Below are 16,502 nucleotides of genomic sequence, written 5' to 3' on the forward strand. Positions count from 1 at the left end.
TATAAAAGTTTTGTATTTCATTAAAATGTCTAGGACTTCTTGCATGGACCGTCCTCTTAAGGTCACATCACATCGTCTCACCTGTGACACGTGGCATTTAACTTTTTTTTGCTGACGTACTTACATCTATTTGTGTGGATGAAGTAGCCTAGCGGTTAAGGTAACAGATTACTAATTTGATGGTTGTGAGTTTGAATTCCAGGTCAAAATATAAAAGTAATTTTTACCACAATGCTACACCTGGAAGAAAAACACCCTGGACATCAATAACAAATCTTCCCCGTAAGGCATGTTGGTGGGAGTATTATGTTTTTTTGGGAACAAATAATTGAGCTAACAATGAATTGAACATTATATCAGTTTTATAGATGATATGTGAAATAGATTTAGCAGACGCCCTTTTCCAGAGCGCCTTAGATTTTGATCTCATTTTATACAACTGAGCAATAGAGGGACCTGTTCAGGGGCCCAGCAGTGATATATTGGTGGACCTGGGATTCAAACTCACAACCATCCAATTGGTAATGGATTAATAGTTGTATAAAATGAGATCAAAATCTAGGTCGCTCTGGAAAAGGGTGTCTGCTAAATCTATTTCACATATCATCTATAAAACTGATATAATGTTGAATTCATTGTTCGCTCAATTATTTGTTCTATACACCGCAGACCCAAAAAACGTAATACTTACGGGGAAGATTTGTTATTGATGTCGAGGGCGTTTTTCTTCCAGGTGTAGCATTGTGGTAAAAATGACTTTTATCTTTTGTCTTAACAGTGCACAGAATAATGTTCCAGATGCTTTGTTAATGATCTAGTTGGTCTTTTGCAAACCTGCAGCATTTTCTCTATTTTGTTTGTTTTGGAGCAGCATTTTTGTCGGTTCCTTCATTAACAACAGAGAAACTTTATGGTTTGGGGCTGCATTGCTGCCTTGGAAAGCTTGCAATATTACTGAAGTAAACATCATCCACCAAATCAGTGATGGTGATATTTCATAATTTTTGTCTAAAAGCCATCAACACAAGGAAGGCATAAGATGATGTAAAACTCACAAGAGGTTTACAAATCCAGCAGTGGTATTGGTGAAATTTAAACATAGAGAAAAATATGCAAATAAAAAGATGTCCTTATTTATGTGACCCCAAGAACAGACAGATTTATGACATAGGTGGAACATAGTAATCTTCTTTAGCAGAGCTCTATCATTACATGACCTTCCTCATAATTGAATGAAGACATGGAGGACACGTTTTATCACACAGTCGGTCACAGAATTTGAAGAATCAGAATCTTAATATTACACAGTGTTAAACCGTCTAATCTCGTACTGCTAATTACAAACAAACAGATTCATAAAAGACAACATACTGTACTGTACGTGGGGTAGAACACACGTAGACGTGTCCGTTTTACACAAAACACAGCTTGTCAAAGATAATGAAGAAGGAACCACCTTCCCCTCTCAACTTGTTTTTGCTTGTTATTATGGATACGGTTATGAACTTAGTGAAAACTTGGCCTGTGGCATGATATCGACTCTATAGCAACAGAGGAACAGGTGAGCAGAAAAGCAGAAGTCCATACACTCGGCTTAGAAGCACAGAGAAGTTGAGGTAGGCAGAAAAATGGGGAAAAAAGAGGAAGTTCTCGAGGCTTGGTTTTGTAACGTGAGATTGTAGTGTAAATAGAGCAGATGTAAGAGACTCTACAGATTGCTAGGTCGGTTTATTATCCACTCTGAAAGCCCAATCTTACTTTAGAGAGGAAGCACGTTGCTTTGAACAATAGCAGGTATCATGTGTTTTTGAAGTGTGTTATTGTGTGGCTTTGAAACTGTAACATGTTTGTTATTCCTATGAACAGATGAGTGCAATGATATCCTGACTCCATGAATGATGAGTTGGCTATGAAGCAACTATCTAATGACATTATTGTTGAAGTGAAACATGACTGTGTAAACAAATCCTAACGTTTTACAATGTTGACTTAAATAACCTAATCACACGTCCAATAGAACTTCATCCTGGCTACTCGTTCTCCGATAAAACAGATGCCACCTATGAATACGTACACGCCGTATCCATCCTGTGCATGTGTTTGTAAAGCTTATAACTCTGCACTCTAATTCAAGTGCTCATCGGTAAATGTGGTACATCCCAGAATCAAGCCTGCACCACGGTCCTGTGTAACTTTTTTTTTGGTATTTTGTGGCAAATTGCTATTAAAACAAAGTTGGCCCCTGAAAAAAGAACATATCCAGATAAGTCATGTGACACAGAACAGCCTATAAGACACACAGGATCTGTGACAAAGTTGTGATGCTTTATCTTGTGATGATGATGAAGAATACCTTGATTTAAATTTTTTCTTTTTGATCTGTGAGGACAGCTCCATGCTCTGAGACATCTGCGCCTTTTCCTCCTCCTGGCACCGGTATGTCACCATTTTAGTCGCCATGTTAAACCTGTAAAAGTGAAGAACAGCTAAATAAATTGTGTTGGTTACTATCACTGCTAGCATAATTACCATTCGCACCACCTTCCTCAATCAAAATCCTCATTAACTTAGTGAGACTTCATGATAATCAGATTGTTATTATTATTATACGCTTAAATGCCAATTTAATATAAACAACTGGACATTTATGACATGTGGCAAATGCCCTTGAGGTTCAAGTGCCTTGCTCAAGTGCTCAAGAGTGGCAGCTTGGTAATGTTGTGATTTGAACTTAACCACTGCTTCCTTCCCCTTTACACCTGGCCATTCATGTAAGTATATTCAGCTTTGAAATTTTCACATCATCAATCAGAATGGGAGAAAACAGGCTGGTTTAAATATTTCAGAAACTCCTGGGATTTTCACACACAGCGGTCTATAAGGTTTACATAATGGTTATGGTGTGAAAAACTAAAAACATCCAGTCTGTTTGGTGTCTGATGAGCGAGATCAGAGGAGAATGTCCAGACTTGTTCAAACTGGCAGGAACTCAAATAAACACCTTATACAACCGAAATAAGCAGAAAAGCATCAACTTTGAATGCACAAGAATGCAAGAATCAAGAATACACAACTTTGCTGTGGATGCGCAACAAGAGCAGAAGATCGAGTAAGGTTCTGCTCCTGCCATCCAGGTCCCATATTACTTATTGTAACTGGACAGATGAAGATTGGAAGAAGACCAGCTGATACTATTAATAGGTTGAACAGGTGTTCCTGTGTTCAGCGAGTGTACAGTACAGTGTGTGTGTGTGTGTGTGTGTGTGTGTGTGTGTGTGTGTGTGTGTGTGTGTGTGTACATATTCTGTTGTACTTTTGCCAAAAGTTCAGATTGGCATCTGCTCAAGTAAATGATTTCTATAATTTTACTATATCTTTTTTTAAAGCGATCATAATTCCAACTAGCAGCATGCTCAAGCTAGCATTTTTACTTTTTCCACATATACATCATTTTAGCACAGCGTTTTGGTTTCCACTTAATCTTAAATACTGCTTTTATATCTATCACTTTTTTTTAACACCTGTCAAAGCTATTAGCAAGAATTAGTTAGTAGACAAAGATGATTTAGTTATTAGCCAGTAGCTGTTGTGCCGCTTATACTGTGTTAGTAGAGACACAGAGCATAGTGAAGCTTATTTTTAAACCTGAAGTAGACAGAACAGGAAGTGGAAGCAATCAAATGCTCATAAACCGCAATTTCACCTTATTTGCTAGGAGCATCGTGCTCCTTTGTGAAAATGTTCCTGATATCCGTTCTCACAATGTTCATCCATTAAGATGCTACTGCTAATTATGTGATCAGGCAGAGAACTGAAATATTTTTAAGATGATTTTTTTTTTATGATTAAATTGTAGTTGATGGCATCATTCTTTTCTAATTGATACCTTTGTTTTATAACTTAATTTGAAAATTTTCCATTTTTTTTTTTTTTATAAGATCAAACCTCTTGTCATGCTCATAAAGTGTGGATAATTGCACGGCTCTAGAGGACAAAGGGTTCAAGTGAAGTTTAACGCATGCTCCAAAGCTGAGTTAATGCTACACATGCGGCGCTGATCTCGTTCTCCACGAACACAGGATGATTAAACATCTCGGGTTTATAGCTACTCACAGTAATTTGTTTGCAGAGATTTTGCTGGAGAATTTGGGGGGTTTAAACATTTTGTTTTGACAGGGATGCTGTAGCGTTAATGCTATTGGGAATCAGCATGGCATTGTCATGACCCAACAATGTGCTAGGTAAACATAATCAATTACAGAAAGCAGCTGAGGCTGAAATGGGAAATGTTTTTCACCCTCCTGAAAATTCAGACATCAGCATCTAGTATTGGCTGTGTGCCAGCAGAGGCTAACATGATAAAAATAAAGATTCAGGATATATTTCAGGGATTTAGTTTTCGTGTGGACTACAAGGCGAAGGCGGTGCTATCCCTGTTTTAATAACAAACCTGGATACAATATTTTTATTACCCTTTTTTTCCCTTTAAATGATTGGTACAGTATTGTTGTAACGCTTAGCTTAAAATGCAAGTACTTAGCAGAATTAGCTTCCAAAAAACAAATTCTCATAGGAAAACGATTTGTTGTAAGATTATAAATAAGGACCCCAAAGAATCTACATTGTTAAATGTGGAAGCAATTATTAAATTCACTGGCAATGTTGTTTAGTGTTAAATGCAGAAATGCAGAATTGTCCACGTAAACATCATACGCTAGCAATGTTAAGTCGTCAAGTCAATAATTTTTTTTTATGTACATTTTGTGTGAAGACTTATTTTTTAAATGTTTTCCTGGTTCTGAGAACATTTAATGTTATTTTTATTTTTTTTAATTAACATTCTTACAACATTGTAGTATTTGGTCCACTGAGGCTAGCTTTTGGGTAACTGGGTAATTAGAACATTGGCAGACTTTATTTAAAATGAATAAATATAAAAAAAAGGACAACGTGATGTACTGAAATAAGTCTTTAAATATAAAATAAAATTAATTTTTAGGAGGTTATTTTAATACTTTGTTAGAAATTTGCTCAGATGAGGATGAATCAGGAACTCAGAGAGACACCCAAAACACAGACAAAAAGTTGAATCAGAATCTCTCTTCTTTAATGATTTTGCAGGGAGTATATATGCAGGGGCTCTCATACAAGGTTAGAGGAAAGAAGAGAGAAAGGGAAAGTAGAAACGAAGGCACAGTCATGAGTCGACCTTCCAAAGTCGGAACGAACAAGAACTCAAGTGAAAGTAAATAAGAACTCAACAATTAACAGGAGACAACTTCTTTGAAGGTCACACAGTATGATCACGAATACCAAATCGAGGCTTGTTAGAATAAGAGGCCTCTTTTTAACACCTTTTTCTCAGAATGGAAATCTGTGTCTGTTTTCTTGTGTCCATGTTCAGCATTAAACGTCTTTGTCATGTCCCACTTCACAGTGGTGATTATATGATATGAAGCTCATATAAAATTAGACACCTTGGGCTTTATGCATTTGTAGTTTATAATGAGGATTTCTGTTTTACTCTAGCCTACTATGGGCAATGAATTCATAGAAAAGTTCCAAAGAAACAAAAACTAGATCTTCTAAGTAAATGGTGATATCAAACCAATTTCTGCTCTCTGAGACGCCCCAAGTGCTTTTTCTTTAAATACTTTAAAATTTAAAGGTGTTATCTCAAATTCTTTGCAGAGGTAAAGCTGTAAAAACAAACATATCACACTGAAAACAAGCAGAGTTCTGATTAATTTTATATCAACACCTGTTCAGTTAAAATGCCTTCTTGTTTGGTTTGATTTTTGGTGTCCTCCAGGGTTGGAGTCTGGGTCGACTGTTGTTCATTCTGTTGTTCATATTTATGACAGATATGAGTGACTTACAAGCAAGATTTTGAGCCCTCAACAAAGCCCCCAGAAGGTTTAAACTGCTAGTATTTCCGTATCAGCAACTATTACGAGGTATGTGAAAGAGAAAAGAGAGAGTCCTAGGAGCCAGAGAGATAAAAACTCCCCTTAAACACCCCTTTGTGGCCTGTTGAGTGAATAATACTTCATTAGTCCGGGTCTGCAGTGCTGCCCACTGTGCTCTCACAATCATTAATCACATGAGGCACTTGGGAAAAACACACACATACATACACACATGCATACACCCAGCAGAACTAGGCCACTTTTGAAAGATGACTTCATTTACAGTGAGCTTGCAGCCACCACCTGTCTTACGATCACATAAAGAGTGCATTGTGTCCCCCCCCTTTCTAGTGTCCTATTGGCTTTCTTTATATTGTCCAATCGAGTGTGCTAACGCTGTGTGACTACAGGGACAGGAACGAGGAAATGAGTATACACAACGCTAGAAGAAACAGGGATAATTCAGCCCTGTTTTAGTGGAAGATTTATGACTGAAGTTCTGAAAAATAAGCTACTTCAGAAAGAAAAAGGCATAATTTGTTTTGTAAAGCTAGAGATATCGAGACATGGACTTGAATCATATGCTGTGTGGAGTCTCTTAGATTATTCTGATCTTTGTTGAGATTAAGAGAGATTTTAATTGAAAAAAAAAATCTTTGGATAACTTTGGATATCAGTGACCAATTAATTTGCCTAATTTCCAACCTTTAGCCTCTCATATCAACAGACTACCATGAACGATTGTTGTTATGCTAGGCAAGATAAAATGTCTCATAGGATACCGCAGTGCTGTTAATTCTCAAATCTGATTGGTCAGAATCTGTTGATTCAATTTGAAAGATTTTCAAATGCAAGGCAACTTACAGTTTTATATAAAAGTTTACAGACTAATACATACATTTCTTGAGTAACAGCTAACAGAATGACTCGTATGTTAAAGATATTAAGGTTTAAAAAAATTTGTAGTGTAATTGTTTTTTTTTAATTTTGTATTTTTGGAAAGAGTCTCCAGTGTCAGCATTTCAGAGGTAAACTTGTGAGTATGTTTTCTGCCTTTTTTAAAATCTTATTCACTGGAAGAGAAAGAAAAACATCTAGGCTGGTAATGGAATAGCTGTTTATGTAACTAGAAGTAGATGGAAAATTTAAAATGTCATGATAAATGAAAGAATTGACAAAAGTACAAGAGGAATAAGACTGGAAAAATAATCAACAGTAACTCTGCTTTACATCAGGCTGCATCAAACCATCTGTGATCGATTATTTATTTCTGATTTATTCTGTTAAACATACGTAATATTATCACATTGACTTCAGAATAGTGTTATCTTATATGTGAGAATTTAAACTGACAGTTTTAATGCTTTTTACCGGAACACTGGTGTTCAATCAACTTATTAGACACAAGTTTGATCTAAAATGAGTTAGGACTCTGTTGGCTTTGTTGGAGATTCAATGCTGAACATGGACACAATTCCATTTTTTGGTCTCTGGTACTTTTCTTATATCTTTATTTATATGTAATTGATGTAAATCCAGCCACATCCCATTGCTTGTTTGACATTTTTTCCGTTTTTGATGGGATCACCTTTGTTTGAAGAAGCTTGCTTTCCTGTTATCATATTTTCCGAATGTGACCTTTTATTTAGTTTTCAAATTTGTTTTGTGATAAAAACCTGTAGTTTTATTTTTTTTAAAAAGAAATAAATAATATTACAAGATTTATTTAGCTTATTTACTGTTTTATTGATTGTTTTATTTAAGAATTGATTGTAAGACAAAAATCATTTTCTGTAATAAAACAATGACAAAGTTTGCACCAATTAGTAAAGACAAGCAATATATATGTTCATGTCTGTCATTACAGGAGGTTAATAATTTCAGGGTCACTCATACAGTACGACATGTCTGGGAAGGAGAAGGACTAATTGAAATGTAACTCACGTTTGTCAGAAGCAAATCTGCAGGACTATAAGATCCGCAATACGTCCTTCGTTTTCTCCTCTATTTTACTTCCAGGTTTTTTTCCTCAAATCTCTCTCTCTCTGTTCCTGTATCACCCTGTGCAAATATGTGTGTGTGTGTATGTGTGTATCTGAGAAGGACGGAAAGAGGGTGACCCCCTAGACAGACAGTGTCCTTCACTGGCAGAATGCAGTCTGAACAAAGCAGCCTTCACCTCATGGTAGTAAATATAGACCAAGGTCTAACACACACTGGTCAATTCAACCCATCCGTATATACTTACAGATGACACAATGGGACAATACAGTGAGGACTTCTGAAAGCACCGGGGATTTAAAGCCAACACCAGCTCAGGGTCTGTCTGACTAGCGATACAGTTGTGCATCGGGATTAAGAAAGGATTATGCTGCGTAGCATATGGTGTGTGATGAATAATGTTCGAGTTTTCCTGTCTAGATTTAGTCAATCGTTTCTTTTCCTCAGATGTAGCTTACAGCTAAATCATGTTTTCTGCCCTAATGTCCATATATCAGATTTCCACTTATACATAAAAACTGCATTCGGATATCTTCAGACGCTTACCTGGCTAAGTAACCTCGTTAAGTACAAAGGACTTGACGTAAAAATCTAAAGAAATAAAATAAATAATGAAACTGTAAATAAATACTGAAAAATTGCTAACATAAGCGATTCAAAATGGTTGCTCCTACCGCTATCATCTGAGCAATGTCATTTTTCAGAGTGGCTTATATATATTTATAATGAATTTGATATTTGTTAACAACAATCTGAAGCATGTGATTGCTTCAGAATGCAGTTAGCAGGATGCTAATAGTGAAGAAGTACTCACTTTTTTAGATGTAGCATTTTTGATGTCCCTTTTATTAGCTTTGCCCTGGTGCTACTGTACATGTTAACGGTGATAACGAGGATCGTTCCGAATTACTAGCATAGAAATTGAGTTGAAATATCAGATGTTCATTATTATTTAAGGTACAGTGCAACCTTATCATATGAATTTAATTCGTTCTTAAGGTGAAAATTTGTATCGCGAAACTAATTTTCCCATAGAATTTAACTTAAATGCGGATTATCTTCAGATTATAGAAACTTCATTCGTTTGCTGATGCAAATTTCTTGCAAAATTCTTCAGGTGAAAATTCGTAAGGGAGGGAGTTAATATGCTGAGGTTCCGCTGTACTAATTAAAAATAAGTATTTTAAAGCCAATTCTAAATATGTAATGAAGTGATTCTGAATTCAAAATGGCCGCCACTACAGTTGGCAGCTATGCCATGTAGTTTTTGTTAAAGTTTTATAAATGATTGTACCTCAGTGGCAAATTTTATCAATGGTGTGACTGTAGAATGTAGTTAGTGTGAACCTAATATATGTGTGTGAACCGTCCTAAAATCCACCAAGTAGCATTGCGGTGTTCGATCCTATCCGGAAAGGGCCGGTGTGGGTGCAGGTTTTCATTCCAACCAAGCAGAAGCCACACCAGAGTCTACTAAAAACAACTGATTAAACAGGTGGAATCAGGTGTGGCTTCTGCTTGGTTGGAATGAAAACCTGCACCCACACCGGCCCTTTGTGGATAGGATTGGACACCGCTGGACTACACTCTCTGAGTAAAAGATGTTCAATAGTTTTTCACAAGTGTTACTTCTCTGAATAGGAAACTTTTTGTCCTATATAAAACTTTGCGTTTTCCTCTATAGGGGAAAAATTAATCCTTTAGGGGGCTGGATAAAGCTTTTTTTCCCTCTCTCGAATGCACTTGTATATGCTAACAATAAAACTATGATGTGATAAACAATTTAAATAATTATTTTAAGGGGGCCTAAGTATCTTAAAAATATACTTTATTTATCTCTCTGTGGACTCTTTCCTACAATCCCGTTCTCTTCATTTAAAGGAGCCGTTAATCATTTGAAGGGTTTATTAAGGAGCTGCAGCTCCGCACTGTCTTATTAAGCTTCAGCGTTCAGAGCCGATTTGGATATAAAAACAGCATCACACCAGACAAGGCCATGTGTGTGAGTGTGTGTTATTTATAAGTCTTTACTGACCACACCTGGCCCTGTAAACAATGCAGTGGAGGTGCCAGGATTTTTTTTTTTGTTCTCATATATCGTTCACCACATTCAGACTAAGAATAACTCAGCCACTGTTGTTGGGACAAAGCTACTTCAAGTGTCTATTTTTACAAATTACTGTCACAGCTTGTGTGCTAATACACTCCACCGAATGCAAACCTTCAGGCTGTGCTGGTGCTGCACTCACAAATTCCAGATAAATTTCTTGGAGGATGATCAACACAAATTATGCATGGAAAATATGTATATGGAGTCATACAGTGTACAGTATAAGTGTGCAGCTTTGTAATTAATCTGGTAATAAATTCAATAGCAAAACAATTTTCTGAATATAGAAATATGTTAGTACTAATGTTTATTGGCAGTAATTGGTTGCCATTGTGTTTGGTATTGGATCTGACAATTTTATTTATTTAAGGAAATGTTGGCACAGCTGTTACGTTTTTTTTAAAGCAACTGGGTGGAAATTGATTGCACTCACATTCTCTAGAGATAATTATTATAAATCTAATGTGATTCGGTTCTAATGAAAAAGTTTCAAAAATCATTTCATTATAAACTAATTTAGCGCATTGTTTTCAACACACTTTGTTGAAGTATAGATTTAACACAGAACGAATACGTGTTCCTCCAATATACACGTTCACAAAGCCTACCTAAGTAATATATTGCACGAGAATAACGATGATGAATCATAATAGACAATCGCAGCTGTAATAATATTCATTAGAACACACATTGCGAGGGTGATATTGCTCAAAGAAGTCATAATGAACAAGTGACATATTTCAGACACCGTATGTCCAAATATTCAGTTTCTTTTGCTCTGCTAGAGAAAACTTTACAGCACGTCAACAAGCTAGCTAGCTCACGTTGATTTGTACATGCGTCCATGGAAATTGTCATCCTACATTGTGTTACATCTTCATCTTTCGTATTTTAGCATCATATGCAATGATGTTCCTCTGATGATGTCACTAACACTACTGTAGGAACCATTTTAAACTAGGGAGTGGAACACAGACAAGACGATAGTAATGATACACCTAGTGCTTATGAGTACTCTTGGTACGCTGATCATCCAAAATCAGATTAGTGGACTGGAACTAACTAATGTATAATTAAATATATATTAAATACGGAAAAGGATAAATATAAATTGAAACAACATACCTGAGGCCTTCTGCATATAATTCAAGTAGATGATTATCATATTCAGGTTTTTCACAAGGAGTGCACATAAAAAGTTGTTGTGTAACTTGCCTGTTATTGAATTTGATTAGTAATGAAAACCCAGTCAGTAACACAACAAACAGCCCAAAGCAGCGCATTTGTATTGAACTGTGAAAACACCATCAAATAGACAAATTACTAATCACACACACACACACACACACACACACACACACACACACACACACACACACACATTGTGTGTCATCACAGTGGCAAATAAAGGGAAAAAAATAACAATTCAAACCAAATCCAAATGAGCCAAAAGCAAATATGAGTACGTAGTGACATTCAAGTTTGAAAAGAAATTTTGTTCTGGTTGTGTGTAATTTATTTTGCACTACTTACAATTTGAACTCTTGAGCTGTGGAAAAATTAGTGAAATTGTAAACAAGAGGCTTTGGACCTCTTCTTTCTGGCAAACAAAATCTAAACGGAGGAATGCTAATTGTAAGCTTCTGCCTCGCTATTTTCTTGTCACTGACATTTGGAAAACAACAAATTAGCTTGCTTAGCAGATAATCTTACCTGTTAGTCACTACATTCCCTACACTTCCTTGATGTTCAATTCACCCTGGTGAAGTAAATAGTGTGATAGTATAGAGTTAAGACAATGCTTCTCTGTCATTATTAATTATAATAATAATTATTTTTTTAAATGAAAAACACGAGGCAAACTTGAGGCTCTGAAGCTCTATTTTGTGAACATTAAATAATTTACAGGATCTATTGTATTTTATACATGATCTGATACACTATTTAATGTGTTCTTAGAGAGCTCATATTTTCTATAACCAAGGGATGGTTTACTAGTCAATTACACTGTTGACATACTGGAGTCACTGGCATTGGACTGTGGATATTTACCATTACCCCATGATATATTAAGTGAATTATTAAATCCTCAAATTGGATCGAAGTGACGGCCATATTTTAGACATTAAATACGCGCCATCACATGTTGACACAATTTGCACACTTCATGGGCATGATTTTTAGTTTCTCAGCCATAAAATACTTAATTTGTGGTCTTCAAATAGTAATTTGTGACTTCAGTATATGATCTTGTTATAAAAGTAACCACTGTGTCCTCTTCGAGGCGTTGTACAAAAAAGCTAGGCAATATTCAAAGTGATATACAGGCAATGGTTCAAGTGCAGACGCAAACTAGACAACGCAAACAATATAATAAACAAGCAGGGGACAAAACAAAGAGGCACAGGTGCAAATAAGATACAGGTGTTCACTTGATCAGGAAGTGACTTGGGAATCATAAGAACTGGAGTTATTGTCTATTTACCAATGAATCCTATTTCTTAAATCATAACTGTACTAACAATCATAACAATACCTTCATATTTAACGTGATAACACATTGATGGTGTGCCACTTATTGAAAAAACTCACTCTTAACAAATTCAAAAACTAAATAACGTTTCCAAAAATATGCACTAATTTGTGCCTGAGCTGTTTATACAGTATAAGGTTTTAAAACATGCAGCTTATTAAGATCATAATGAAGCTGGTACACTCTTGGAGTCTCATTAAGCCTCAAAATGTATCTGTCTATACATAATGTGTATGTATGTGAGTGTAACGTTGCATCATGTTAATTATCTGGATACCCGTAAATCTGTTCCAATACAGAGGATGAGACAGAAAAATGCCAGATACACATCCAGATAAACCATTTACAGCCAGTTTACAGGCAGGAAAGAATTAATCACATGTTCATTGCTGTAATTGTATGTGCTTTGGTTTCTTTTTTAAGATTGATGATCAAATTGTACAGTTAAGCTCCTAGAAAAAGAGCAAATAGAAATATATTGCAAGGTTTCGTATTATTTTTCATCAGCTGAACCCCTTCTAGCTTAATTTTATTCTTGAAGTGTCCATTGAGTTTTAGGTATTTAGTAATGTCTAATGAAATTGTAAATTAAATGTAATAACTGGCAACATTTTAGCATCGCAAAGAGGTATCTTGGTTTTGTAGTAATATAACCATTTATCGCGATTTATTTGGCGCTATTGAATGGAAAGCAAAGCAACAAGCAAGAGATGACATCAACAGAATGACAAAAAGCCACCAAAACACAAGAACTTATGCTCATCAAACGGAAATAGGAAAAGCTTGAAAGAGATTGGGACATGGAGGGTCATTTGACATGCATGGGCTGATGGGTAATATGCTGATTTCAGCTTAACCCTGATATACTTTCATAAACTTCCACACCTTCTGAAATTGCTTTTAGAGTAATTTCCCTTTACTGAAAATGTATCTGTATCTATGAGTCGTTTTTCCAAGCCTGTAAAACTGAAGACAATTGAGCCATGAGCTATTTTTTCAAGACAAACTCTGAATAAAAAACAACCAACATAAAGCCTGTTTAAATCATAGAACGGTGGAATTCTAATATCTGGTCAATTAAAACTGTTGATTCATTTTCTACAACACCAGCTCTGATAGATGCTCTGATAGTGGTTAGTAGCCTGTAGCAAGTAGCTAGATAATAGCTAGATAGTAACAAGTAAATTCACAGATTTATATCAATGCTCCATTTCTATAATAACAGCTCATGGCAGATGATTCACATAAACAGGGCATAATTGTTGACACTGTGTTGATACTAAACTTTTTTGTGAAGGAATTTTTGTTTAGCATTTTGATAGGAATTTGGTTATTTTACCCCTAGAAAAACGTTACCCCTAGTTAATCAAGAGTCTGCTTTTATGAATGTATTAAACAAAACATCTTGACAATAATAAGACTAAAATATTCTCCAAATCACCGAAATCAGAGCAAAAACTTCATTAGCTGGGAGCAACAATTTATGTCAATGATAAATCCGGTTACATCGGGAAGCACTATGGGAAAAAGATGGCAAAAGTGTGGTTAAGTGATGAAGAGCTGCATGAGATATACGAATTGATCTGTTCCCCCATTTATTTCACTCCAGTTCCTCAAACTCCCTTTGACAGGCATCTAATTGCTTCAAAGGATTTCGCTTCTTTCAAGCCCAGGTTTCTGTGGGTACAAGAAATTATTTTTTTCTCACCATAGTAGATCTCTGTTGGAAATCCCTGGAGCTGTTAGACGGTGAAGCTGGAGCTGATAATGGTGATGTTAGATGCACTACGTGAGAGTGAATATCTTTCCAGATACATACTGTATCCTTGTCATTTATGTAGCATATATACAGTACATATCATTTTCATATACCATTAAATGAGGAAACATTAATAATAAGACATTTTCAGATCAAAGTGCCATAGCCAAATGCTTCAGACATTTTCTTCTAAAGTTGCATGGCAGTGTGCTGGGTGGACTGGGTGTAAGTTGGATTTATATTTGAATTGATTCCTTTCTTTACATGTATTTGCATATTTTTTATTTATATTTATGAGCCTTTCGTATATTTACACTTTTTTGCCCAGAGCCCAGAAAAGAATTCCTGTTTTGTCTTGTCAATGTTTAGGATTGAATTTCTTTATCATGTCACGCTCCACAGTGATGGTTAATGGCACATATGAAAATAAAACCAGGGCTTTATGATATTTGTAGTTTTTACCTAGCCTACAAGGGGCAAAATATTTATAGAAAAAAATACTTAACTAATTAAAATGAATGAATGAATTGCAATTAACTCGTCTTATGCCACACTTATTTATGTCTTCACAAATGTTTCTATCTTCAAAGCAAATGTTGATATCAAATCCATTTCTACACTCTGAGATGCCCCAAGTGTTTATTCATAAAAATCTATCATTTGGATTTCTTAATCAACTAAAATTCTACATAAGGTTATCCAACAGAGGGAAAAACACAGATCAAACACGGAAAGCCAAAAGAGACCTGGCTCATTTTATATAAGACTTGTGGAGATAAAATAATTCATTTGTTTATACTGATTGAGAATGTCTGAAAAATTCATTTCTCCAGCGTACAGGTAAAAAGGGTTAAGACGGCACTCCAACACTAATCACTGTGTCATAATGGCACTCTGGGGATGAATGCTTTTACGCTGTAAGACTACCGAGCATAGAAATCATGCATATTTTTATGCATGCAAATATGAATAGTTTTAGTGCTGGTGGTACATTACAAACAAATAAATTACATTAAACATTATACAAATGAATTATGAATCGGTTTGACGTAAATAAATCATGAGCGAGCTATTTAAATAAACCAAAAACTTTGGCTAAGTTTATAAATAATGAATGAACTGTATGGAAATGTATCATGAATTAACATTATGAAGCTCAGTCAGTGTTATATAAATAAACCAAATATCAAGAAACGCATCCTATAGTAATGTAGACTAATTAGGAAGACATTATTATAGTCCCTGTAACACAGCTTCTGAGCCACAGAGCAAAGTGCAATTGTATTGTTGATATGCTTTGTGTGTACTCGGTAGATATTGTTGCTTATCGCTTTATGATTGCTGACGCAACACGTTACTCCAGGAACTGCACCAGATCCAAAGGTTCAGTTTGAGAAACGTAATCTAAAAAAAACCAAAAAAAAAACAAAACGTTGGAAGTGGTTAAAAATGGTCCAAACAAACAGACAGAAGAATTAATAAGAAAACCTGAGAACAGAGCGTTCCTATAGTGTGTTTATACAGTAGTTTATTGTGTTACAGATCATGAGTGAAGCCTGTCTTAAAGAAATTTCTAAATATGTATCTTAGTCTCTCTCTAAACCAACCCCATGACCATGACTAATATTGACAATATTGTAATCTTGTGTTCTCTTTACATTCATGAATGATCTAAATTGTGCAATCGTTTATAGCAACTGATCGCTACAAGCGGTAATTGTATACCTAGAAAGCTGTCAAGGCACAGTGTCATTGAATGTATGTTAAAAAAAGTACAAATAAAGTAATATGGATAACTTTCTTTGTTAACGGCTATATAAAGCATTTTAACAGAGCACTGGTCACTCTGAGTTGGCGACTCCAATGGCAATGTGCAGGAAATTATTCCTCTTGAATCCTTATTCGTTTGATTAATTTTAGTATCATTTGGCGGAAAAGTTTGTGTCAAACAATTGCGGTGAAAAAGAAATTGTGTCTATCTAGCTAGCTAGTATCTAGAGTAAAATTTGTTAGACTCACATGTTAAGTTGCTAGCTTGTTAGTACTAACTATGACAACACTGGCATGTCGATTTTAAGGATAATCACCGTTCAAGTGGTCAATACTTTCAATAAGCAACGGATATTTTCTGAACTATAGAAACTGTATACAGTATACTGTTAACAACCAGTAAAAATCTGAGATGCAGGT

At 35.4% G+C, this 16,502-nt stretch overlaps 1 protein-coding gene across 1 annotated transcript in view; it reads right to left on the reverse strand.

Annotated features, from left to right (window-relative positions):
• myom3 (myomesin 3) overlaps nucleotides 1–8,054 on the reverse strand; it is a 49,459-nt gene extending 41,405 nt beyond the window's left edge. The window contains exons 1-2 of the mRNA XM_060861879.1: nucleotides 7,854–8,054; nucleotides 2,354–2,467 (exon numbers count right to left, since the gene is read on the reverse strand). Coding sequence (XP_060717862.1) covers nucleotides 2,354–2,460 — 107 coding nt within the window. The 5' untranslated portion in view covers nucleotides 2,461–2,467; nucleotides 7,854–8,054. The remainder of the gene's footprint in view (nucleotides 1–2,353; nucleotides 2,468–7,853) is intronic.
• Nucleotides 8,055–16,502: the final 8,448 nt, after the last annotated feature.

The sequence above is a fragment of the Tachysurus vachellii genome, chromosome 25 (assembly GCF_030014155.1).
Source record: "Tachysurus vachellii isolate PV-2020 chromosome 25, HZAU_Pvac_v1, whole genome shotgun sequence".
In the NCBI taxonomy this organism is placed as follows: Eukaryota; Metazoa; Chordata; class Actinopteri; order Siluriformes; family Bagridae; genus Tachysurus; species Tachysurus vachellii.